General features: G+C 39.6%; 2 protein-coding genes across 2 annotated transcripts in view; both read left to right on the top strand.

Moving 5' to 3' along the window:
- c5 (complement component 5) overlaps positions 1 to 4679 on the top strand; it is a 103609-nt gene extending 98930 nt beyond the window's left edge. The window contains exons 40-41 of the mRNA XM_063073453.1: positions 2107 to 2242; positions 4136 to 4679. Of these exons, the coding sequence (XP_062929523.1) occupies positions 2107 to 2242; positions 4136 to 4274 (275 nt within the window). The 3' untranslated portion in view covers positions 4275 to 4679. The remainder of the gene's footprint in view (positions 1 to 2106; positions 2243 to 4135) is intronic.
- Positions 4680 to 10057: 5378 nt separating this feature from the next.
- The window catches only part of LOC134359611 (TNF receptor-associated factor 1-like), a 57882-nt gene continuing 42082 nt past the window's right edge, over positions 10058 to 25857 (top strand). The window contains exon 1 of the mRNA XM_063073102.1: positions 10058 to 10191. Coding sequence (XP_062929172.1) covers positions 10156 to 10191 — 36 coding nt within the window. The 5' untranslated portion in view covers positions 10058 to 10155. The remainder of the gene's footprint in view (positions 10192 to 25857) is intronic.

The raw sequence follows: 25857 nt of genomic DNA, 5'->3' as shown, positions 1-25857 counted from the left end.
ATTTCATTTTCCACAGATGCTGCCTCACTAAAACTTGCAAAAACAGAAATACTGTAAAAAAAAAGCATCCGTTGGTCTCATGAGACCATGGATTTGCGCCTTGGAAGGTTTCCATGGCGCAGGCCTGGTCAAGGTTGTATGGAAGACCGGCAGTTGCCCATGCTGCAAGTCTCCCCTCTCCATGCCACCGATGTTGTCCAAGGGAAGGGCACTAGGGCCGATACAGCTTGGCACTGGTGTCGTCGCAGAGCCATGTGTGGTTAAGTGCCTTGCTCAAGGACACAACACGTGGCCTCAGCTGAGGCTCGAACTAGCGACCTTCAGGTCACTAGACCGACTCCTTAACCACTTGGCCACGTACCAACACAGAGATACTGTATATATAAAATAAATACGAGGTGAGGCAGTGTCCAAAGATTCAATGTCCATTTAGGAATCGGATGGCAGAGGGGAAGAGGCTGTTCCTGAATCGCTGAGTGTGTGCCTTCAGGCTTCTGTACTTTCTACCTGATGGTAACAGTGAGAAAAGAGCATGCCCTGGGTGCTGGAAGTCTTTAATAACGGACACTGCCTCTCTGAGACATTGCTCCCTAAAGATGTCCTGGGTACTTGGTAGGCTAGTACCCAAGATGGAGCTGACTAGATTTATGACCTTCTGCAGCTTCTTTTGGTCCTGTGTGATAGCCCCCCCCATACCAGACAGTGATGCAGCCTGTCAGGATGCTCTCCACGGTACAACTGTAGAGGTTTTTGAGTGTATTTGTTGACATCCCAAATCTCTTCAAACTCCTAATAAAGTATAGCCGCTGCTTTGCCTTCTTTATAACTACATCGATATGTTGGGGCCAAGTTAGATCCTCAGAGATCTTGACACCCAAGGACTTGAAGCTGCTCACTCTCTCCACTTCTGATCCTTCTATGAGGATCAGTATGTGTTCCTTCGTCTTACCCTTCCTGAAGTCCACAATCAGCTCTTTCGTCTTACTGACGTTGAGTGCCAGGTTGTTGCTGTGGCACCATTCCACTAGTTGGCATATCTCACTCCTGTACACCCTCTCATCACCACCTGATATTCTATCAACAATGGTTGTATCATCAACAAATTTATAGATGGTATTTGAGCTATGCCTAGCCACACAGTCATGTGTATATAGAGAGTAGGGCAGTGGGCTAAGCACACACCCCTGAGGTGCGCCAGTGTTGATCGTCAGCGAGGAGGATATGTTATCACCAATCTGCACAAATTATGGTCTTCCGATTAGGAAGTTGAGGATCCAATTGCAGAGGAAGGTACAGAGGCCCAGGTTCTGCAACTTTTCAATCAGGATTGTGGGAATGATGGTATTAAATGCTGAGCTATAGTTGATGAACAGCATACTGACGTAAGTGTTTGTGTTGTCGAGATAGCCTAAAGCCATGTGGAAAGCCGTTAAGATTGCATCTGCCATTGACCTATTGTGGCGATAGGCAAATTGCAATGGGTCCAGGTCCTTGCTGAGGCAGGAGTTCAGTCTAGTCATGACTAACCACTCAAAGCATTTTATTACCGTCAATGTGAGTGCTACTGGGCGATAGTCCACGTTATTCTTCTTAGGCACTGGTAATTGCTGCCTTTTTGAAGCAAGTGGGAACTTCCGCCCGTTGCAGTGAGAGGTTGAAAATGTCCTTGAATACCCCCGCTAGTTGGCTGGCACAGGTTTTCAGAGCCTTACCAGGTACTCCATCGGGACCTCCTGCCTTGTGAGGCTTCTCTCTCTTTAAAGACAGCCTAACATCAGCCTCTGAGATGGAGATCACAGGGTCATCAGGGGCAGAAATATAGAAAAATATTTTTTATTTTATTTCAGATTTTCAGCATCTACAGTTTTTGATTTTCATTATTTGTCTCAATCTCCACAGGTGCTGCCCAACTGGCTGAGTATTTAGTATTCTGTCCTTAAGTTACATAAACATGTCAAAGGAAAGTGTGCATTTTGTAATCATTGTGACAGCAATAGCTTGCATTAAATAAAATGTATTTCAACATTCTTAACTTATTCTAAATAACAAAACTTCTTCTCCAGGTATTAAAATGCCTGACTAAATTGATGTGCATTTTTGTTATAGCTGAAAGAATTCAACAAAACTCATTAATAACTCTAATCAAAAAAGACACTTGCCTTGGTGTTACCTTAACGCAAGGACAAACGTATTTGATTGTGGGGAAAACTAGCCTAAAATTTAGTTCATCAAGAAGATTTATGTAAGTATTTGATTATCATTTCCTGAGGTATACAATATTCTCCTCTCTGATCTTAGTAGGGCTCTCCTAAATGAGACATTTTTCAAATTGTACCTTAACGCTATATTTTATCCTTCTACAATTATTTATTTTTACCAAATTCTAATTGTAATGATTCCATTCAAGATAAGTACTAATATTTTAAATAAACTAAAAATCTGAGATCACTTTACCAATATTTTGGTCTAATATTGAAAATCATTTTTGTGTAGAGTGATGCAGTAGTGCTTTAGTCACAATCGGATGGTTTTATCTATACTATTTGATTTTTATCGAAATATCAATGGTTTGAATTAATTAATAGAAAAGGACTTTTATATAAATAATGTGGAATAATAAATTGAACTTTTGGCCTGCAATTAGTATATTTTATTATTCCTATTTAGAAAGCTTTCTTTATTCACTTGCTAATGTTGATCACAGTCAACGACAGCATTTAATCTCAATTCCTAATTTGTTTTGAATGGAATGTTTCAAAGGAAATTATGAACAGATTTAGGCCATTTCAGTGGTAAGTTAGGAGTGAACCATATTAAATTCAGGACAGCAGATTTCTTTCCCCAATGGATATTAGCAAATCACTTGTATTTTAATGACAGTTTCCTCATTCTATGGTTAACTTTATTTCCCTTAGTAATAATGATCAGGGAGGCACAGAGAGAATTTGTAATCATTGACAAGTTATTGTCTCAGCAGAAGAACACATGAACTTATACAATCAAATACCAGTCTGCACACCTGTTAAGTTTTTCTGACCTTTCATGAATAATCAAAAAAATAGACAAGGCAATACCAGTAAAATGGAGTCTCTGCTGGCCATGTGTTCCTCGTAGTTCTGTTCCAAATCTCCACGTAACATGTCCATGGGGCACTCCTCATCCACGATATTTGGTCTCGGGTAGCTGAAGAGTTATGGCTACCTTGTGTCTGAAAACCTCTGCTTTTTTTTACTTACTTCTTAGCAGTTCAAATGTTACCTTTCAGTGTTACTGGCTATGGGTCATTTGACTGACATTTAACACCTTATTGGTGCTGGTCCAAGCCAGCATCCATTTATTGCCCTGTTTTCCACAAGTGACAATGAGTAATTTATGGCTCTTTGTTTAAAAACAGTTACAAAACAGCAACCATTTTGAATCACTCAGGGTAGACACACAGACCCCAACAGTCACAAACCAGCATGTTATATCTAACCAAAGAGCACCTCACAAATAACATTTATTTGGAAATTATCTCTAGTCCAGCCTCCTTTAAAACTCTGATCAAGCCAAGCAACTTCAGTTCACAAAATGGAGGACAGAGTCATTCCTTTGACCTCTGGCAAGAACATAGACAATTGGTCTGTCAGCTTCCACTGTCCTCGACTCATTTGAGTTTGACGTTTCCTTCCATATTTTAATTCTGCCATGGCCAACATCTTTAAAGATGCATTAAAAAGTAGTATTTCAATGTCTAGCAGCCATAAAGGGAGTTGAACTCAAGATCATTGCCCTAACTTTTGAATTGCTGTACCATAATTTACGATGGTTTCATTCTCTAAATCAAAAGACCCTATTAATATAATCTCATTGTTCCATTAGCTCATATGAAGATGATTAAAGTTATGCTAAAGCCTCAAATTATTATCATATATGTTAGGACCTCACACTTTGGGTAAATGAACAAAAATAATGCTTTTTACTGGGTTATTGTAAATTAATTGGGGAATAAAAAATGGAGTGACCAGTGACAGACCTAAGCTATATTTGTCTTTTTGATGACCAGCAAGAAGATGTACCAACATCATTGTGAATGGTGTCATAGATGATATGTCCTCATTGGTGTGCTTTATAACATTTTTGTTTTTTATATTAGATACGAATTTCCCTTGGATTCATCCAGTTGGATTGAAGAGTGGCCTTCTGCAAATGAATGCTCAGAGAATAAATGTGAAGAATTCCTCCAGCAAATGGCAGATTTTTCACTTGAACTCTTAATTAATGGATGTTCATAGAAGATGAACTGGACCACATTTGAATCTTAAAATTCTTCTTTTTGTTACTTTGGTAATAGTAGTTTACTGATTTTCTTTTGAATAAGGTAGAAGTTTATAATAATAATGTTTCACATCTTTTGGATACAGTAAAATAAAATATTTGCTAAACTTCATGGAGCTATCTTTCAAGCTACAGTTTGATCAAAATAGATTTTCCCAAAAATAAACATCTTTATTCATATTCATAATGTAAGCATGAATATCTTTATCAACCTCTTCTTGTGACTGACCTTGAAAATTATCTTAGAAGTTAAAATGTGAATGTTTATGGTGTCTGTTTGAGTGTTAAATGACTAAAATTTGTATGTTTATTACATTGAAATGTATTTAATCCCTCATTCACTATTACTTCCAATTAAATATGAATGATTAAATGTTGTCTTTTATTTTATTCCATATAAAATGGTTTTTCTCTAGAATGTATTTGTTTGCAATTGGTTTAATTTGTCAGTAAAAACAATGACAATGTTTTATTTCTTAGTGCTTCAGCCTGAGTGCAAAATGAGGGAAACAAATTGCACTACTTTTGTTGAGTCGTTGACCATATGTCACTTCCCACCTTCTGAATTTATATCCAATTGTTTTTGACCAGTCATAGGACTCTTATGATCTTCTAGTTTCCTTGAAGTTACCTGATTTCTCAATAACCATACTCTTAAATATGTGTGCAGGGTGAAACAGAGTTTATGGTCCAGGTCAATAACCATTTATCAGATTACCTGAAATGATGGCTCTGTTTCTCTCAAAACCGATGCTGCCTGACTTGTTCATCGTTTCCACATTTTGCACTTTTGCTTCTTATTACTTTTCAATATTACGTAACACCCCCTCACCAGGCTCGTAGGTAAACTTGGCTGCTTTGCTAACAGCCACATGACTCAGCAGTGAGAAAGCCACCCTTCACAAACCATACACATCCAGGGTCAGTATGATTTGAGGTTCAACCAAACAGGAATGTCGTGTTGTTCCGACCAAAGAAATCTCAATATGAGAGAATGCTGTGTAAATACTGCCCATACAATTGTCGGTCAGTAAGAAATAACAGATCATACACCACTTAAAATTACAAAGATAGTATATTTACAAATTGCAGCTTTATAGAACAGTTGGTAAGATAGAAAAAAAAGGGCCCATTACAGTCAAACCAGTCCAATATGCACGTAAAGTTGGAGCTCATCCTGGAGTTGTCTCTTTACTCAAGCATTGGACCTACCGTCTGCATGCAAACACACACCACATTCCAAACTTTGCTCGAAATCCAAACGGGCTCTGGCTTGAGAGTATTGACCCTTCCTCCTTGGAGCCATTCATCTGCATAAAGCACTTCATGCAACGGGGATGCTCCTTCCCATGGCATTCTCAGGCATCTGTCCTCTCCGCAGCTCCTGCCAAAAAAAAGACCCGCGAACCACACTGTCTGTTGCTTAAAACTCTCTCTGCCTCACTCTCTCTAGAATTTTCTCCCAAATCCATCAGCCTGATTGGCTGACACAGCATTGGTTGAAACCAAAACATACTACCAGCAGAACACATGGTTTTTGCGGAAGACTCCTGAAATGAAATACCTACAGCATAGCAGTATAATAAATCTTAACCACTACAATTATTATCTGAAGATACAAGACTTCATTATTTTGGTCATTTTAGAATGTTCTGTACTTAAGTGACAGTTCTGTCCCAAAGTGGCTCAAAATACCCATACCTTGATGCTTTTACAAATTCTGATGTAAGCCCACAGGATCTTATTTAAATAGGGGAGAAGATTGTAATGGCTGGAAACAACTCATTGCTTTATTTGTAATGATTGGAAACAACTTTAATAATTTTATTGTTTTCTTTTAACTGGAATAATAAAACTTTTATTGCTCTTACCAACATTTCAACCGTGAACACTGAGAACAAATTAGCCCAAGGGAGTGAGAGTGAGGGTCTACACAACAGTGCAGAAAATTTTGATTGCAGCTTTTTATTTAATCATTAAGACAGACGACTTCCCTTGAAGATGTTAGAATATTTTGATAACGATTGCCTGGTGGAAACCACATTGTACTACCCCAAAGGTGTTGCAATGTGACCTATTGCATTATTTATATGAAGGTATAGCAGATATTACCTTCCAACAGATGCCAAAACGATCACACCAATCAGGCAAGAGAAGTACTTGAGATACTTGTTTACTTGAAGGCTGGAAATAACAGGAAGTGGTTACATCAAGATAGGGCTGACTCTTGGGTATTACTTATCATATTCTGCAAAGAAGTCACTTCCTGAGCAAGCTAAAAGTCACAAACCTAAACTAGGGAATAAGATGAGATTCCACTTTCTATGGATACCTTCTGACCTGCTTAATTATACTAACATTTTCTATTTTATGTTCTAACATCATGTTATCTCAGTTTTCTTATTCTACTCCCATAAGTCTAGCCTGCTGGATAGGTCCCTCCACCTTACAATTAACAACTCAGTGCACAGTCCCTCTCCTTTTAAAATGTCCTGCCTGATCACAACACATTTACACAATAAATTAAATAGTCAATATTTTCACTCAACCTTCTATCCTTTCTCTTACCAACTCATCCATAACCTAGACTTCTACTCCCATTCTGTGCTGCCAGGCCCTCAAACAGGCTCATGGAGTGGTCCCCTAAAATAGTGTTACTCTTCAAAACAAACTACAAATCCCATGGCCAATGGTTTCCTGTTAATAGACAATAGACAATAGGTGCAGGAGTAGGCCATTTGGCCCTTCGAGCCAGCAACGCCATTCACTGTGATCATGGCTGATCATCCACTATCAGTATCCAGTCCCTGCCTTATCCCCATAACCTTTGATTCCACTATCTTTAAGAGCTCTATCCATCTCTTTTTTGAAAGCATCCAGAGACTTGGCCTCCGCAGCCTCCTGGGGCAGAGCATTCCATATATCTACCACTCTCTGGGTGAAAAAGTTTTTCCTCAACTCCGTTCTAAATGGCCTACCCCTAATTCTTAAACTGTGGTCTCTGGTTCTGGACTCACCTATCAGCGGGAACATGCTTCCTGCCTGCAGCATGTCCAATCCCTTAATAATCTTCTATGTTTCAATAAGATCCCCTCTCAGCCTTCTAAATTCCAGAGTATACAAGCCCAGTGGCTCCAGTCTTTCGACATATGACAGTTCTGCCATCCCGGGAATTAACCTTGTTGACCTGCGCTGCACTCCCTCAATAGCAAGAATGTCCTTCCTCAAATTTGGAGGCCAAAACTGCACACAGTACTCACCAGTGTGGTGTCACCAGGGCCCTGTACAGCTGCAGAAGGACCTCTTTGCTCTTATACTCAATTCCCCTTGTTATGAAGGCCAGCATGCCATTAGCTTTCTTAAGAAATCCTGGTATTTAACATTTTTTTTTGGAGGTAAACCCGTGTGTCTGAAAAATCTGAAGTTGAAATTCATACATACTTTTTAAAAAGGGAAATGCAGTAACACAGAATAACAATAACATGTTTTCTAAAAGAAACATCTACTCTTTATGTCTTTATATGTTACTGTAAACCCTGTATCACTTTATTACCAAGTCTTTCAGATTTGAAGAAGATATCTAGTCTTCTGACTTTAATTAAACAAACTGAACTGGTGAATTTCAGTCCATTCATACTTAGCTGATTCTTCAGTTGGTTGGCACAGTAGGGCTGATGATGTAGCTAAATCAGGAATGAACTGGCCACAGTAACTGATGGATTCAGGCAAAATACAAATGAAATTTAATGTTAGGTCTGGAGTATTAACAACAGTGTGACCTTCTGTGGATCCAGTATATCACTGGAGAAATGATGCTATGTTCTTTGTTGTAAATTTTTGGAGACAACATTATTAAGATGTTGAAATTTAGTTAATGGATTAGCTGGTAAGAGGAAGGTCAGAAAGGTTGATTAAAAATATTGACTACATAATTTACTGTGTAAATTTGCTGTGATTTGAAGGAACTTCTACAAGGAAAGGAAGAACTGCTGGTTGTATTCTTTATTTTTATTCTCTCAGTGGAACTCGGAAAACAAAAGGTTTTGTCCCTAGTCCTCTGGAGAAGGAAAGTAAATGTGCCAAGCTGACCGGGATAGAGATAAGGAAAGGGAGACCTTGTTAACCATAGCAGAAACGACAGTCAAGTCAATAGTGTTGGAACCATTAGAATGGGCTTAGTGGAAGGAGCTGTCTAAATGGAATGCACCAGGACCACATGAATGAAACCAGTGATGAGGAAGAATCACAGCTATGTCACTTAGTCACTGAGAAATTGATTAGGTTATTTGTTCCAACATGATGGCGGGGAAGCATCAAGAACACCTTCATAAAATGATGACTCAAGAAAGCGGCATCCACCATTAAGGACCCTCCTTAATGGACTATCCTATTAAAAATAGTGATGGTAGGGGGTTTTTGCTGAACGTTTTTAAAAAATGACTGCAGATGCTGGAACCTGGAGAAAGATGGAAAATGCTAGAGGACCTCAGCAGGTCAGGCCCCTCAACTATGGATATATATATTATATATGTTAGTTAAATTAAATAAATAGTGCAAAGAAGGTAGTGAGGGAGTGTTCATAGGTTCAATGTCCCTTCAGAAATACGCTGGCAGAGGGCAAGAAGCTGTTCCTGAACTGCTGAATCCTGCACCTCTCCCCTGATGGTAGCAGTGAGAAGAGGGCATGTCCTGGGTGATGGGGGTCCTTCATTATGGATGCTGCCTTTTTGACGCATCACTCCCTGACGACGTCCTGGATGCCACGGAGGTTAGTGCCCATGATGGGGCTGACTGAGTTCACAACTTCTGCAGCTTCTTTCTATCCTGTGCAGTAGCCCCCCACACCCACTCCCCCCCCCCCACCATACCAAACAGTGATGCAGCTCGTGAGAGTGACCTGTGTGACATCTTTGGTCATATCACTGATCTTTAATTTTGGAAGGAAAGCATGCCATTTGTCTCCTCACTTACTGCGTGAAAGATGTTGTGTTATACGTCTCTTTCCAAAGAGACACACCGTTTACTTCTCTCAAAATGCCTAGCAGGTCACTCAATGTAAGCACTCTCCAGCTGTCTGTGTGAGCACCCACAGTGGGAGTTATCCTTGAAAAGTGAGTATAAGCTCTCACACTTGAAACCAGCAATTCAACAGTTTCTTACTTATCTGCTGGATCCTGGGATGTGCTGCTTCAGACTTGGTCAGAATAATGGGTGTCAATCACAAATACAACAGATGCCAGAAATCTGAAATAAAATCACGAAATGCTTGAAACACTTAATAAGTCAAACACCCACCATCAAAAATTCTCTGCCAGGCTTGCTGCGTGTTTCCAGCATTTTTATATATTTTTTTATGGGTGTTCTCTAATTTCTAAGCAACTCATGTATGTGAGATGTTTGCTGGCAGGTGAAATCCCACAGCAGGTGAGATGACCCCGAAAATTCTAATAGATTTGGCTTAAGGAACATTGAGACTAATTCCAAACATATTGGCACAAACCTAGGGTAGGTCATGAAAAATATTTTTAAAAATACATTATTAATAATGTGTTTAAACAGATTTGCTTTTATTAGACATCTAGTATTGTTGTAGCTTGAGTGATATACAAAGAGTCTTTACAAACTTTCCCATAGCTACGTTGTGTTCATTACTCATGGTGCTGGCAGGTAAATGAACAGTCTGCTGTTATTTCATTAACCAGTAGAGTCTTTGCCATTGCAATGGAGACATGTGATGTAGGGGAATTCCAAGAGCTGCAGCTAAAATTCTTTTAGCAAAGTGCATGTCAATTTCACCATAGTGGTTTTCACAGATAAAAATAAGTTTTAAGAAAGAGAATGGCTGAATATAACTACAGGAGGTTTGAAAAACTGGTAAGTTGAATTCTTAGGGAATAATTCTGTATATTCTGTAAAAATATGTTGACAGCTTTACTCTTGCTCTTTGTTTTGTTTCATTTCAGTGAGTAATGTTTCTGTGCAGATCTGAAAAATAGTGCGTTTATACTTAATAAATAACCGGCACCAATATTTCACCAGTGATCAGATCAACAATAAGAACCGCAAACAAGTATTTGTGATAGTTTTTGAACTTTAAGGTCATAATTTAATCTTGATATTCTTCTACAGAAAGTTGATGTTAATACATACTGCAACGTTCTTAGATGCAAGGTTATATCCTCAACCACAACTGCTGCCATTGATGTTCAATATGAGTACTCCATTTCATCAATTCATCGTTCCTAAAACTCAAAGATCTAGAATTAAGAAGTGCCCTGTACCTGTATTAGTACAGAGCAGGAGTCAACAGACCCCTTGCTGAATGGTAGGGGTCCATGGCATAAAAAAAGATCAGGAACTCCTGGAACAGCGTGATCATTGCTTATTTCAGCTCGATCACTCTGAGATATATAATAATCACTCTGTAGTAATATACATTAATTTCAAAAGCATGTTTGTACTTGCCTTGGCCATTTCTGTTGTTCAAAGTCTTCCTTTTGTGGCTTGTTTATACTCTGTAATACCATGAAGGTACTTTCTTATGCCTGTTATTAACTGAAATATTATTTTTCTGAGCTCAGTGTTAATTTCTTGGACTACATAAGTAGCGGGTCTCTCTCTCCTGTTTCTTGTTCACTGACCTCTTACACAATTAATTTCTCTTACACTGACCAGTGGAACATTTTGGCATCAGTCCATATCCCTGTCTGGGCTGTCACTAGTGTTTTGTAAATTGAGCAAGATTGTTGCAGATTACTTTTTAGAAAAAAATGTATTTGCATAAAGTCTGGTTTTATAATATTGGTAATGTGATATGTAATAAGGTGATGATATTTCTGCCCCCACTTTTTCCATATCCCTGTATCATTCAATCCCAAACCTCAGAGAAATTACAGGGAAGCTTTGAGTCAAAACTATTTGCTTTCACCACGGATGGACACAGCTTCTTTCATTGTCAGCTGATGAATATTTATAGTGCCAAACTGAGGTTTTAAAAGATGTTCAAAATTAACATTCTGATACACAATACAAAAATATCTTTGTCAGCAAATAGATCTAATAAAAATTATATTAGCTCTACAAGAGTGTTGAATGCAACCATTATAAAATTAATTATATAAAATTATTTTCTTATTTATAGTTGAAGTTAACTTCCTCTGTGTTTAATTTACATTGAGATTCTACATAAACTCCTAATTATTTAATTAATGTATCTTTTAAAGTTGGTGATCATCAGCAAATATTTGGTCATCCTTTAAAATAGCATTGGTTGTGCAACATTCTGGGTGGGGATGTGGTCGACCCATTTCTAATGACCAGTATTGTTTATTGTTCTTGTGTTAAAATGCTTTTGTGGGATTACGGTGGGAAGTTCCAGTTTGTTTATTGTTACATTTTAGTTTGGGTTATATAGTTATTTGCTTGTGTATTTGTGGGTCACCCTAACTGTAACCGGGGTGTGTTATGGTCTCCTCCCCCATCGGTGTGAAACTGGTTCGGTTCACTCCCCGGGTCACAGTGTCTGGGCTGTTTTGTGTCTATCACAATAAATCCGTTGTTGAGCTAAAGAGCTTCCTCATCTGACATTATGGACCAAATGCTCGCCACAGCTGGTTGGGGCTTTACGGTGCTTCTTCTCACTGTTGTCATCAGGAAGGAGGTACAGGAGCCTCAGGTCCCACACCACCAGGTTGAGGAACAGTTATTACCCTTTAACCATCAGAATCCTGAACCAGGGTGGATAGCTTCACTCACCTCAACACTGAATTGATTCCACAATAATCAGACTTGCTTTCAAAGACGCTACAACACATCTTTTCAGTATTTATTTACTTATTTATCATTCGGTAAAGAAGGTGCCTGTGTACAACGCTCCTTTGGTCAACATCTTCTAGATAGATAATGTAACCATATATTTCACTTCATTTATGTCTATTACGCTTGATTTTCACCTTGAATGTGATTCTGGAATTGTTGGAGCCTGTGATTTGCAGTTTGGAGATCGCCTGGGTGTTTCAGAGTTCTCCAGTCTCCAACGGGATTCCAGGAGGTAGAGGCAGCGTGCGGGAGCCTCATGGCGAGAAGACTGTGAGCCGATATTTCATTCCATTTTGCTGATGAAAGCTTCCATTGTTCACTGATTAAAGCAACGAGGGAGATTGAAATGCTGGCTGCCAACCTTTTCATCGCTGTGAGATTGCTCTGCTGCTAAAGAGGGGCAACTGCCTTTTTATTGCTGGTGAAATCATTCTGCTACGGAAAGAAAGATGCCTTTTTATCTCTGGTGAAATCACTTTGCTACGGAAAGAGAGGTTGCTCTGCTATGGAGAAGGAGAATTTTGCTCAGGTTTTCTGCATTTTGGATTGGACTTGGACTGTGGACTTTCTTTCAGTCTTATGATTTTTTTTGTGTGTACATGGTAGGGCAATTTAAGGGTCAGTGTGCCTATTCCACATTTGTTCATTTTTTGTCTAGGGTGGATGATCATGCTACCATTCTTTTTTTTCTTGGTTTCGTGGCTATCTGGAGAAAAAGAGTTTCAGAGTTGTATACGTTGATAACAAATGAAACTTTGACCTTATTATTTATTTTTATTTGTATTTACACAATTTGTCTTCTTTTGCACATGGATTGTTTGTCAGTCTTTGCGTGTAGTTTTTAAAAAAATAATTCTATTGTATTTCTTTATTCTACTGTTAATAGAAACATAGAAACATAGAAAACCTACAGCACAATATAGGCCCTTTAGCCCAAATGCTGTGCTGAACATGTACTTACTTTAGAAATTACCTCGGGTTACCCATAGTCCTCTATTTTTCTAAGCTCCATGTACCTATTGAAGAGTCTGTTAAAAGACCCCATTGTATCTGCCTCCACCACCATCGCTGGCAGCCCATTCCACACACCTACCGCCCTCTGCATAAAAAACTTACCCTTGACATCTCCTCTGTACCTACTTCCAAGCACCTTAAAACTGTGCCCTTTCGTGTTAGCTATAAATGGACAGTGCACCCACCCCACAGACAGTTGATGCCTGCAAGAATATTAATGTCAGGGTGACTTGGTACTACGGTCCTAACTTTTCTTTGAACTCTTCATGTTATAAAACCTTGGCTCAGTCATCTGATTAAGGATAGATGTCAATCAGAGCAATGAGATTTAAAAAAATCAACACTACAAAATCCTATAGCTGACTAATTAACATTAAGATCTTCCTATTCTGCATATTTCCTCTGGATTAGGTAGATAGATAGAGACTTTATTGATCTCAAAGAAAATGACAGTGTCACAGTAGCATTACAAATACACAGATATACAATGTACAAATATTAGATGAGAAGTAAGAAAGAATAAGAAATAAGTTACCTCAAACAGTCTAACAGGAGGGGTCATCACTTCCCTTGCTATGGGTTGACTCATTATAGAGCCTAATGGCCGAGGGTAAGAATGACCTCATATAGCGCTCTGTGGAGCAGTGCAGTTGTCCTAGAATATTACTGAAAGTGCTCCTCTGTTCAGCCAAAGTCACATGCAGAGAGTGAGAAACATTTTTCAGAATTGCCAGGATTTTCCAAAGGGTCCTTTGTTCTCCCACAGCCTCCAGTGTGTCGAGTTTGACTCCTATAACAGAGCCAGCCTTTCTAATCAGTTTATGGAGCCTGTTGGCATCACCCGTGTTGATGCCATCGCCCCAGCACACCACCACATAGAAGATTGTACTAGCAACAACAGACTGGTAGAAACATGTGAAGGAGAGGCCTGCACACTCCAAAGGACCTCGGTCTCCTCAGGAAGCAGAGGTGACTCTGACCCTTCTTGTACATAGCCTCTGTGTTGATCCTCCAATCAAGTGTCATCCAGGTGCACCCCCAGGTACTTGTAGGTCCTCACCACATCCAGGTCCTCACCATCAATACTAACAGAGAGCAGTGCAGGCTTAGTATTCCTAAAGTCTATCACCATCTCCTTTGTCTGACTGATGTTGAGCAGCAGATGATTCAGCTTTCACCATTTGACAAAGTCCTCCACCAGGGCTCTGTATTCATCCTCCCATCCTCTCTTTATATACCCGACTATTGCTGAGTCGTCAGAGAATTTCTGCAGATGACATGACACAGTGTTGAACCTGAAGTTTGAGGTATACAGGGTAAACAGGAAGGGAGCCGATATGGTCCTCCGTGGGGTCCCAGTGCTGCTTATAGCCCTGTCTGACACATAGCTCTGAAGCCGCACAAACTGTGGTCTGCCAGTCAGGTAGTCCATTATCCAGGATACAGTGGAGGTGCCAACCTGCATTAAATGGAGCTTTTCCCCCAGTAACGTGTTGTATGGTATTGAAGGCAAATCAAAAAATCACAAGCACTAAAAATGAATGTGACTGAGTCAAATTTCACTATTTTAATCTCTTTCTTGCAGTTGAAGCCTCGCCACGTGCTGAAGGTAGTTCCCACCTCGCTCCATTCCTTGTCTTTCCACACTGAGGTTGGAAAGTTGGCTTGCAATTGAGATTGGAATTTGTGATTTTCACAAAATTACGATTGTGACCACCCAACCATAACGATGTTCTGAAGCAACTGATTGCAATAGGCTGTGGCACGAGGGTAGGAGAGGAGTGATTTGATAAATAATTGTCCACATCGGTACAACACATGTGTTTTGCAATCCATTATTTTTCAGTATCTATACAACATATTAAAGGATTGGTTTTAGAAGAATTACTGGTTTGCAAAGATTTGTTTTTTTTTTCTGTGGATATATACTAGACCACAGCTGACCAGAAAGATTTAACAGAAGTCCTTTATGAAGAACTTCAGGCCTGATCTATTGTCCCATGGTACAGCATACTGATTTCTAATCACACAAGCACTAGCTGCAATGCTTTCACAGAACCTTCTGCAGAAATTTCAGAAGTAATGTGGTTTACAATATGCGGAACACAGAAATGGTACTTGTACAAATTTTTAACTTTAAAATTTGTTTTTAGAGATACAGTGTGGAACAGGGCCTCACGGCCCAACAAGCTCGCCACACGCAACCCACCTATTTAACACTAGCCTCATCATCAGCAGTTTACAATTACTGTACCAAGTAATCTACTAACTGGTACATCTTTGGACTGTGGAAGGAAACTGGAGCACCTAGAGGAAACTCACACAGTCACGGGGAAAATGTACAAACTCCTTAGAGATGCTGCCTGAATTGAACTCTGAACTCTGAACTCCCGAGCTGTAATAGCGTTGTGCTAACTGCTATGCCACTGTAGTGCCTTAACTTGGTCAAGATTTAAGTTTGTTAACTGTGCCTTCATTCATATACCAGCTTTGGACAATGTTTGCTAGCAAATTCATTGAACTCTGATTTAATGAGTGGGTATTGCTGTTCTGTGAGAAACTGAAGAGGAAATTGCTACAATCAGTGGCCACTTTATTAGGTACACCTGCACACCTGCTCGTAAATGCAAATATCTAATCAGCTAATCATGTGGTAGCAACTCAATGCATAAAAGCATGCAGACGTGGTCAAGAGGTTCAGTTGGACTTCGCATTTGGAAAGAGTTGAGAAGGCTGAATTGGGGAGAGGCGAATTGAACGAATAGCGCCAAATTGTGGAGTACCGAGCCTGCACATTGCGGGCAGCGAGGAACGGAGGGCGACAATGTCACTTGTTTTCATCACCGATTCGAGCCAGACCAGAGTGCCGATCGTGGGCAGAACTGCTGAAGAGGAGACATGTAGAGAGGCCACATCTACTGAGTTGATAAAGAGAATATCCCGCAGGATGAACTGCTGGTTGACGGATAGTGGAAGTGAGTTAGAGATGGACGTTGCGAGAAAGAGGAATGGAGTGGAAAGAGTAAGAAAAGAAAACAGAGGTATGAGATGTCAAACTCTGAGGAGTCAGGGGACAAACAAAATAGGATAGCAAAACAACGGAAAGAAGATGAGATTAAAGCGAGAATAACACTGAGCGAAGACGGAGCGTCTTTTGGTGAATGGAACCCGATTCGTTTGACGAAGATAATCAACAAACTTATGGGTGGAATCAAAAGAGCAAAGATTTTACGAAATGGATCACTATTAGTGATTTGTCGGTTTAGTACTCAGCAAGGCAAAGTGATAAGATTAAGTAAAATAGATGGCAAAGAAGTACAATGCTCAATACCCGACAATAGAAAGTGGACTAGAGGAGTTATTTCGGGGATACCAACAAAAGTTACTATGGATGAGATTAAACAGAACATAAAAGGAGCAAAAATTATTGAGGCCAAACGTTTGAAAGCTACAAGAAACAGGAAAAAGTGTGATAGTTTATCGGTTATAATTAACTTTGATGAAGGGAGATTGCTGACTAAAGTTTATTTAGGGTATATTGTGTTATGAGGTCAGAATATATATACCACCGCCTTTAAGATGGTTTAAATGTCAGAAATTCGGGCAGATTGCGGCGGTCTGCAGAGGGAAACAGAGATGTGGAAGGTGCGCTGGAGAATATGAATACGGGAAATGTGAGGCGGGAGCTAGGCTGAAATGCTGCAATTGTGGCGAGGAACACAGTGCAGCTTATCAAGGGTGCGTTATTAGCAAAAAAGAAGCTGAGATACAATATGTAAAAGTAACCCAAGGGATCAGTTACGTAGAGGCAGTGAAAGCATTTGCTGGAGAAGAGAAGGCTATCAAGCAAACAAATTCAGGGAATAATAAACCGGTGAATTGTGAGGGCTGTAATATGATAAATAAGGATTCACTAATTATGAGTAAGAAGGATTTTGTACTGTTTATGGTAGATGCAATTAACTGTTCAGCACAAACAGACAAAAGAACCGAAAAAATTAAAATTATAGTCAAGTCTGCAGAAAAATATCTTGGTATTACAGGGTTTAGGCGGGAAGCAGTCAAAGATATGCTGAATGGAGGATCAAACAGTTCACAGGCAGGAGAGGCAGGAAATGAATGGCTGTATATATTTTTTATACATATATATATATATCTCACAAAGGAATGCAAGGAGTCTTATCGCAAATGATCAAGAATTTATGAAGTATGTATCAGAATTTAAGGGAAAAACCTCAGATTTTATGTTTACAAGAAACATGGTTGAAACCCAGGGTAAATGTGCAGAACTCCATCAACAAATAGAAGTACTCAATAAGAACAACTGTGAGTTGGAAAGAGATCGGACGAAACAGTACTGCATTTAAAGGAGACGGTTTCTGAAAAAGATGCTTGTTGTCAAAATTCAGTGACATGGAAAACAGATTAAAAATGGAGGAACTTATTCCAAAGTTACAAAAGGAAAAAAGGAATTTGTAGCAAAGTGAATTATCTACATTCAGATCATAAAATGGAAACATGGAAACAACTGAGGAAGAACTTCAAGATCTCAATAAGCAACTACAGGCTTTGATTCAAGAAAAGGAAAACTTGGAAATAGCAAATAGACTTGGAAAACAGCAATTTTAAATGATAAGCATGCGATAATAAATATTCTCAAACAAGAAGCTTTTAGTTTTACAAATGATTCAAATAAAATTAATGTGATTTGAGGAAATGCAATTATTTGGAAACCACGTGACAGTTTATACGTGAGACTAGGTTATATTTGAGAATTTGAGTTCCTTGAAATTCTATAATTAATTATACATCCTGTGGAGGGCAGTAACATGCCTAGATGCGTCTAAACTGCTGGAAATAGAAATAGAAGAAGAAGAGGTTCAGCTGTTGATCAGGCCAAACATTTGACCATGGAATGATTGTTGGTGCTAGATGGGGTGGTTTGAGTATCTCGGAAACTGCTGATTTCCAGGGATTTTCACGCACAACAGTCTCTAGAGTTTACAGAGAACGGTGCAAAAAACAAAAAGAACACTCATTGGTTGGCAGTACTGTAGGTGAAAACACCTTGTTGATGAGAGGTCAGAAAAAGAATGGCCAGGCTGGTAGAAGCTGACAGGAAGGTGACAGGAACCCAAGTAACTACATGTTACAACAGTGGTGTGCAGAAGAGCATGTCTGAATGCAGGACACATCAACCTTTGAAGTGGACGTGCTACAGTGGCAGAAGCCCATGAACCTGCACTCAGTGGCCACTTTATTAGGTACAGGAGGTAAAAGTGAAGAGAGACTGGTGATAGGTTTGCTGTGAGTATGGTTCTGAGAACGGGTGGCAATGGGATGCGTGTTGGATTGGGAGAAGCACATCGATGCACCGTCCATAATTGTTTTCACGGCTTTAATCAATTTAACTTTACAGATGAGTGGTGGTTTAGCTACAGAAAACTGGTTTGTGGTTACATGTAAAGATGTAGCACTTTTATCTGAAGTAATTAGGGTTTTGTCAGTCATAAAGTAGCTTGATAATTTTTTAAATGCCATCCACTAATTACCCAACATACGGTGATGTTTTAAACATCATTGTCTGAGTTAATGGCCTGGTCGCATGTGTATTATGTTATCCCACGGCACAGCAGAGCACAGTGCTTTAATTTCTCAGCACTATCCAACGAGATGTGATTTATCATTGATTTATTATTGTCTTTGATTCCTCGGGAGTAGTCATGGATGCAGATTATCAGTGGATTCTGTACAAGACTGAATTAATCATAGCTGAAGTTTCTACACAATCAGAGACAGTATCATTTGATGTTAATACTTCTCCCACGAACAGCTCTCCTCTACTGATGAACCGGGGCGATAATGTTCTGAAAAAACAGAACATTATCTGCTATCTCAGGATGTAATGCTGAGGCTTTATAAGGCATTCGTCAGACAGCACTTGGAGTACGTTGATCAGCTTTGGGTCCATTATATAAGAAAGGATGCACTGGCATTGGAGAAGATCCAGGGAAGGTTCACAGGAATGATTTCAGGAATCAAAGGTTAATGTATGAGGAGCGTTTGATGCCTCTGGGCCTATACCTGCTGGAGTTTAGAAGAACGGAGGGGGGAGGGGAGGATCTCATTGAAACCTATTGAATATTGAAAGCTCTAGATAGAATAGACTTGGAGAAGATGATTCCTATAGTAGAGGAGTCTAGAACCAGAGCACAGAGCCTCAGGATAGAGGGACATCCATTTAGAACAGAGATGAGGGAGAATTTCATTAGCCAGAATGTAGTGAGACTGTGGAATTCTTTGCCCCAGAAGGTTGTGGAGGCCAAGTCATCTAGCATATTTAAATTGGAGGTTGATACGTTCCTAATTAGCGCAGACATCAAAGTTTATGGAGAGAAGGCAGGAGAATAGGGTAAGGGGGATAATATGTCAGCCATGATAGAATGACAGAGCAGATTTGATGGGCTGAATGGCCTAATGCTATTCCTCTGCCTAATGGTTTAATTTGTGTCAGGAGCTACTGAAGTACCTAATACAACGCTCTCTCAGTTGACATCTTCCAGATAGCTCACAAAAATGTCTTTTTTACTTCTTTTGTGTTCATTTGTCACCTTAAATGTGTTTTTGGGACTGTTAGAGCCTGCAGTTTTACAGTTTGGAGATGAATTGAGTGATCTAGTGATCTGCTGTTTCCAAGAAGATACCGGGAAGTGAGTATGTACAAGGACGGCCTCGATGCAAAGAAACTTAGAGATGGGATGCAAGCCAATGCTCAAATCTATGTTGCAGATTGAAATGCCCACTAATCACCGATTTAAAGCATTGAGCAAGATTGAGACGTTGAAGCAAATGCGAAAGGCCAGGGAGAATTCAGTGCTGACTGCCTGCCTTGTCCGTGAGCGGCCTATCGTTGTGTGGTTCGCTGTGGTAGGCCAGTAGGCCTCTGCCATGTGTAGTGTCCCTCTTTTTCGATGAACGTCAGTGATATCGAAGGATGATATTCTGGTTCTGCGTTTATAGATTGTGGACTTTTCCAGACTTATGGATTTTATATTCTGTGGGTTTCTTTTGCCCATTCCTTTTCTGTTTTGTTGTGCGAGGGGAGGGTGTCTGGGGGTTGATGTTCTGTTGGATTTTTTGTGTGGGTGAAGGTTTTTTTTGGGGGGGGGATCGATCGATGTTCCTGTTCCTTTTTGTGTGTCGGGGAGGGAGATTTGGGGGGGGTGTGGTTGATGATCAGGATGCTGTTCTCTTTTGTGGGGGAGGCGGTGGGTTTGATGTTTCTCTCTGAACAACTCTCACATTCTTTCTTTGTTCTGTGGCTATCTGGAGAAGACAAATCTCAGAGTTGTACATGGATACACACTTTGATAGTAAATGAACCTCTGAAGACGCATAACCGTATGGCTCCTATCCAGTTCCTGTTGGAGTATGTAAATGATAAGAAAATAGGTGAATGGCACTCTATTAATCAAATCAAAATAGAAAATGCTGAAATCACTCAACAGGTTAAGCAGCATCAATGAATGGAGAGAGTCATCATCTGAGGTCTAATGACTTTTGTCAGTGCAGTATTTTACTTAAATCTTGTAATGAATGCAACTGAAACAATTTTGATCCTACACTAAATCGTTGAGAGGATTGGTTTTCCAATGCAAGAATTTGTCTGCATCTGAAAAGAGGGATTAATGAGTTGAATGCGAGCCCTGTATTCTCATCAGGCCAGAAATTGCTTTTCAGATGCCATCATATTTCCTGTGTATTGCAACATTTCCTTTTTCTTTCAGACCTAAAGCATCTCCAGCTTAAAATTACCTCTGTAGATCTATTTTAAAATGGTTCCGTATTTCTTCACCTATTTTGCAAATTGAAATGCAAGTTTTTGCAGCAGAAGGAGTGTTAGTGAAGATAATAAATATTATTGTCCCTGACCTGATAAACGAGAAAATAGTTTTTAGATTTAACTGAAGTCCTTTTTTAAACTCTTGAGTCCCAGTGGAAATCTCCACTTATTTTAGCTCATGTTTGTGCAGCATTTATATAAGGTACTGTATATTTTAGGCCATCTTAGTGCAGTTATATAAATGTTATCTAGATAAATAAACGTTATCTAGGTAACATAAGATTACTTTCTACTTTTGCAAATGTATGGAGAAAGGACCAGAGGATGTAACTAGAATTTTACTCTAGTAGAGAGACAGTGCAGACATGATGGGCTGAATGGCCCCTTCTAATCAGGAACCATTCTGTGCATCTTCCAACTGTTACTGCAGCATTAAGTGTAAATGACATAATTAATCACTTCCAATGTTCTGCTCAAGAGTCCCAGAACTGAAACATAATTGGTCAGGCTGCATCTATGGAGAGGAATAAACAGTCAACATTTCAGATCGAGACTCTTCGTCATTTCTGATGGATCTAACCTGAAATATTGACTGCTCATTCCTCTCCATAGGTGCAGCCTGACCTACTGAGTTCCTCCAGCTTCCCCCAAAATCCTCCAGCATTTTATGTTGTTTATGATACATTTACTCTCAGCAGTTTTTTCTGATCTTGAGAAAAACTGAAAGTAGAGCACAGACAGACATTACATGAAATCCAACCCCAAGCACGACGTCTTGATACTGCATTGTAAGTTACTGGATGTAAATCAGGATTTTCTGTCCATAGTTTGTAGATTTAACAGCCTTCCTGCTCTCCCATTTCAACATCAAGCTCTCTTTTTGATAGTTGAAATGTTTCTTACTCTTTCTAATTATTTCAAACATTTAAAATACCTTGACATATACAGATTTTGCTATCAGTTTACAACATTTTTCTGTAGTTTAAATTTATACCCTTTGATCCTGCTTCCTAGACTTTGTTGTTACATATTCTGGATTCAACACACGCAAACATCTGATATTTTGTGTAATTCTTAAGTATTGAACTGCAGGTGCTGGAATCTGAAGCAGAAAATGTTGGAAACACCCAACAGGTCAGGTAACAGAAGAATGAAAGTTAATCTCTCATCAGAACTTGGAAGAGCTAGAAGGTGAAAAACTGTTTAAAGATCCAATAAAAAATGGGGAAGAGGAGAGAGAACGAAAGGGAAGGTTTCTGAAATGATGGAGGATGGCAAGGGTTCTGTTATAAAAGGGATGGTGGAGGCAGGTAATATTCAACGAATAACAAAAAGAGGAGGTTATCAGCAAAGAAGGGACACTGGAAATGTGAGATACACAGCCTGCAATAATTAGTTCACAATAAGTTGGAATACCAAGCAGGTAAGGTAACACCTATGGAGGCAATGAACAGCTGATGTTTCGGGCTGAGTTGCTTCACGTAGATAAGAGTCTCGACCTTTCGGTCCAGTTGAAATGTTGACTGCCCACATTGCCCTCCATAGATGCTGCCCAATCTACTGAGTTCCTCCAGCTGTTTGTAACTTTGTCCTGGATTCCAGCATTTGCAGTCTCTAGTGCCTATTTATTTCATTATCTGAAACCGAATTCAGCAACAAGTCAAGACCCACCTCAAGACCAGGAGTTATTCCTTCAGCTTGCATCAGGCTTGGTCAGAGCAGTGGAGGAATCAGAATGGGAGAATTGAACTTAAGGCCACTCTCAGGATGGAGGAGCAACACCTCATATTCCCTTGGCTAGCTCCAACCTGACAGCGTGAAAATCAATTTCTCTAACTTCTGGTAATTTCTCCCCTCCTCCCCTTCTCTCTTCTTCCTATCCCCATTCTGGCTCCTGTTTCACCCCTTCTCCCTACCTGCTTATCACCTCCCTCTGGTGCCCCTCCTCCTTCCCTTCCTCCCATGGTCCACTCCCCTGTCAGATACCTTCTTCAGCCATTTGCCTTTTCCACCTATCACCTCCAGCTTTCCAATTCAGCCCCCACCTTCCCCACCAACCTATCACACAACTTCACCTATCAGCTCCCAGCTTGTACTCCTTCCCCTCCCTCACCTTCTCATTCTGGCTCTTACCCCTTTCTTCCTGGTCCTGAAACAATGATTCTTTATTCCTTCCTTTAGATGGTGCCCAATCTGCTGAGTTCTTTCAGCATTCCGTATGTGTTACATTGGAGAATTAAACTGACAGTAACAGAAGGTGTGGACTCATATGTACAGACACAGAGCTGTTCAGAGAAGTTCTCAGTACAGTCATTATGTGACTTTCCACTTTCTTTGCTTCTTTAAACATATTTTATATACTTTGAGCAGAACACTTCCCCATTAACCTTGGAGGCACAAGAGAATGCAGATGCTGGAATCTGTTGGAGTAAGCAAGCTGTTGAAGGAACTTAGCGGGCCGAGCAGCATCCGTGTGGAGAGAGAGTTGTTTGTCTGCCTTTGTCGTGTGTGGTTTTTCATTGATCCTGTTATGCTTCTTTGTATCTACTGTGATAACCCACAAGAAAATGAAGCTTGGGGTAGTATACAGTATGGCAACATAATGTACTCCGATAATAAATTTACTTTGAATCGTTCACATTTCAGATTGAGCTAAAACGTCATTCCCCCTCCCCTTACAGATGCTGTTCGACCCACCGAGTACCTCCAGCAGCTTGTTTCTTCCTCCATCTTAACATTCCTCCTCAAACAGTCTCCTTTAAAATTCGGAATAGATTGAGCAGGGTAGAGGTGGAATGGGGGTCCTGTTGGATGCTGACTTTTCTGGTCCGAAGTTCTTCAGAGACCAAGAATGAGGCATAAAACTTGTAGCTTTCAATCATTTATTAATCATTACAAGAACAAAGGAGATGAATTGGAGGGGAGGGGAGAGAGTGGGAGGGAAGGGGAGAGAGAGAGACAGACAGAGAATAATGCAGACAAAAGAAGAAGAGTTTATGTGGTCTGGCCTTCTTATACCATTTTTCTAATTAGCAATAAAGTCCATTCAAATTCTGTTGCTTGGATCAATCAATAAGATAAACCCCATTCAAGTAATGCTATACCCAACAAGCTTCCAGAATAATATAGAAAAACTGTAACCTTTAGGAAACACATTGAACACAGGTAACTATATAAAAATACAAACAATCATAAGAAAGTTAAGCTACAAATAACAATTACACAGTCTAATCCAACATTCCCCTACCTTTGATTCTAAATCACACATTTAGAATCATTACATCTGAAAATTTAAAGACAGAATAACTTGTGGTACCTATGCTAAGTATAAAATAATGTAAAAATTCTGTGTTATGGAAATATCAAGGGGTATTCATAAGATTATGTCATTGTTAGGTAAATTGTTTTGTCAGTAGGTACACTTGCGTGAGTTTGAACTGCTTTATTAATGATTGACCTTGTAGAAGTAAAAAAAAACCTGTCATTTATGATGATACATATCAGGCCAAATATTATGACTCATAACATTGAGTAACCCCAGCTTCCTAGACGTAAATAAATCCAGTCAAAGAAATCCCATGGCTGCTCTCTTAGGGTTAATCCAAAACAACGGGCAATAAATATGAGACATCTTCTAACAAGTTCAACAGGGAATTGCTGGAAGATGTATTCATACAGTTCATGGTTTAAAATTTAGAATTCAGTAGTACAGAATGTGCTTGAGCGAGCTAAGAGGAACAGTGACTTACACTGAAGGGTTGGGAAGGAGCAGATGGATGGTGGGGCATTTCTGTCGAGTGTCCATGGCATGATTACTGCATTGGGCTTCATGGTCTGTTTCCACGGTAGTGTAACAATTAGCGTAACACGTTACAGCACCGGCTGTAAGACAGGGGTTCAATTCCTGCTGGTGCCTGTAAGGAGTTTGTACATTCCCCCTGTGGCTGCGTGTGTTCCAGCATCCTCTCAAATCCCAGAGACGTAGGTTAGGGTTAGTGAGTTGTGAGCATGCAAGGTTGGTGCCGGCAACACTCGTCCCCAGCACCTCTTGGAATGTCATGGATATTGACACAAACAACATATTTCACTGTATGTTACAAAGGACCACTGGACATGTGACAAATAAAGCTAATCTTTTCTTCTTTCTATTCTGTGGAATGTACATTCTATTCAATTACAAGCACGAGTTTCATTATTTATAATTAGTCTTGTTGCTTTTCTTTGTTTGTGACATGGTGAATATATTGATTTGGGATGATTAATAGACCTTTCAGAGTTTTTTTTTTTGCTTTCTGTTAGTTATTGTTATTCCCTAAGGGAAGTTGCTTATTAACAGAAAGGAAACATGGTTCAATAAGTCCTAGGAAGTGTGTTCTGGGATTTTGAAGCTTTTACATTCAGCAATGAGGCCAAAATCTGCAGTGAGATTCACAATGGTATTAATCATAAAAGAAACCAAAGGGGAAGCAAGGGGGGACGGATGCTTCAATGATTAAAGTGAATTTATTATCGAAGTGTGTATGTATGTATGTGTATATATATATATATATATATATATATATATATATATATATTACCATATACTACCCTGACATTCAGTTTATTGTGGGCATTCACGTTAGATGCAAAGAAACAATAGAATCAAACAAACAACCAATGTGCAAAAGATGAAAGTATCAATAAATAAATAAATAGTATTGAGAAGATGAATTGTAGAGTCCTTGCAGCAGGCTATCAAGAAGGTGAATGAAATGTTGGCTTTCATTGCCAGAGGGATTGAATTTAAGAGCAGGGAGGTTATGCTGCAACGGTACAGGATACTGGTGCGGCCGCAACTGGAGTACTGCATGCAGTCCTGGTCTCCT

The sequence above is a fragment of the Mobula hypostoma genome, chromosome 21 (genome assembly GCF_963921235.1).
Source record: "Mobula hypostoma chromosome 21, sMobHyp1.1, whole genome shotgun sequence".
NCBI lineage: Eukaryota > Metazoa > Chordata > Chondrichthyes > Myliobatiformes > Myliobatidae > Mobula > Mobula hypostoma.
This window is presented reverse-complemented; position numbering and strand designations above follow the sequence as displayed.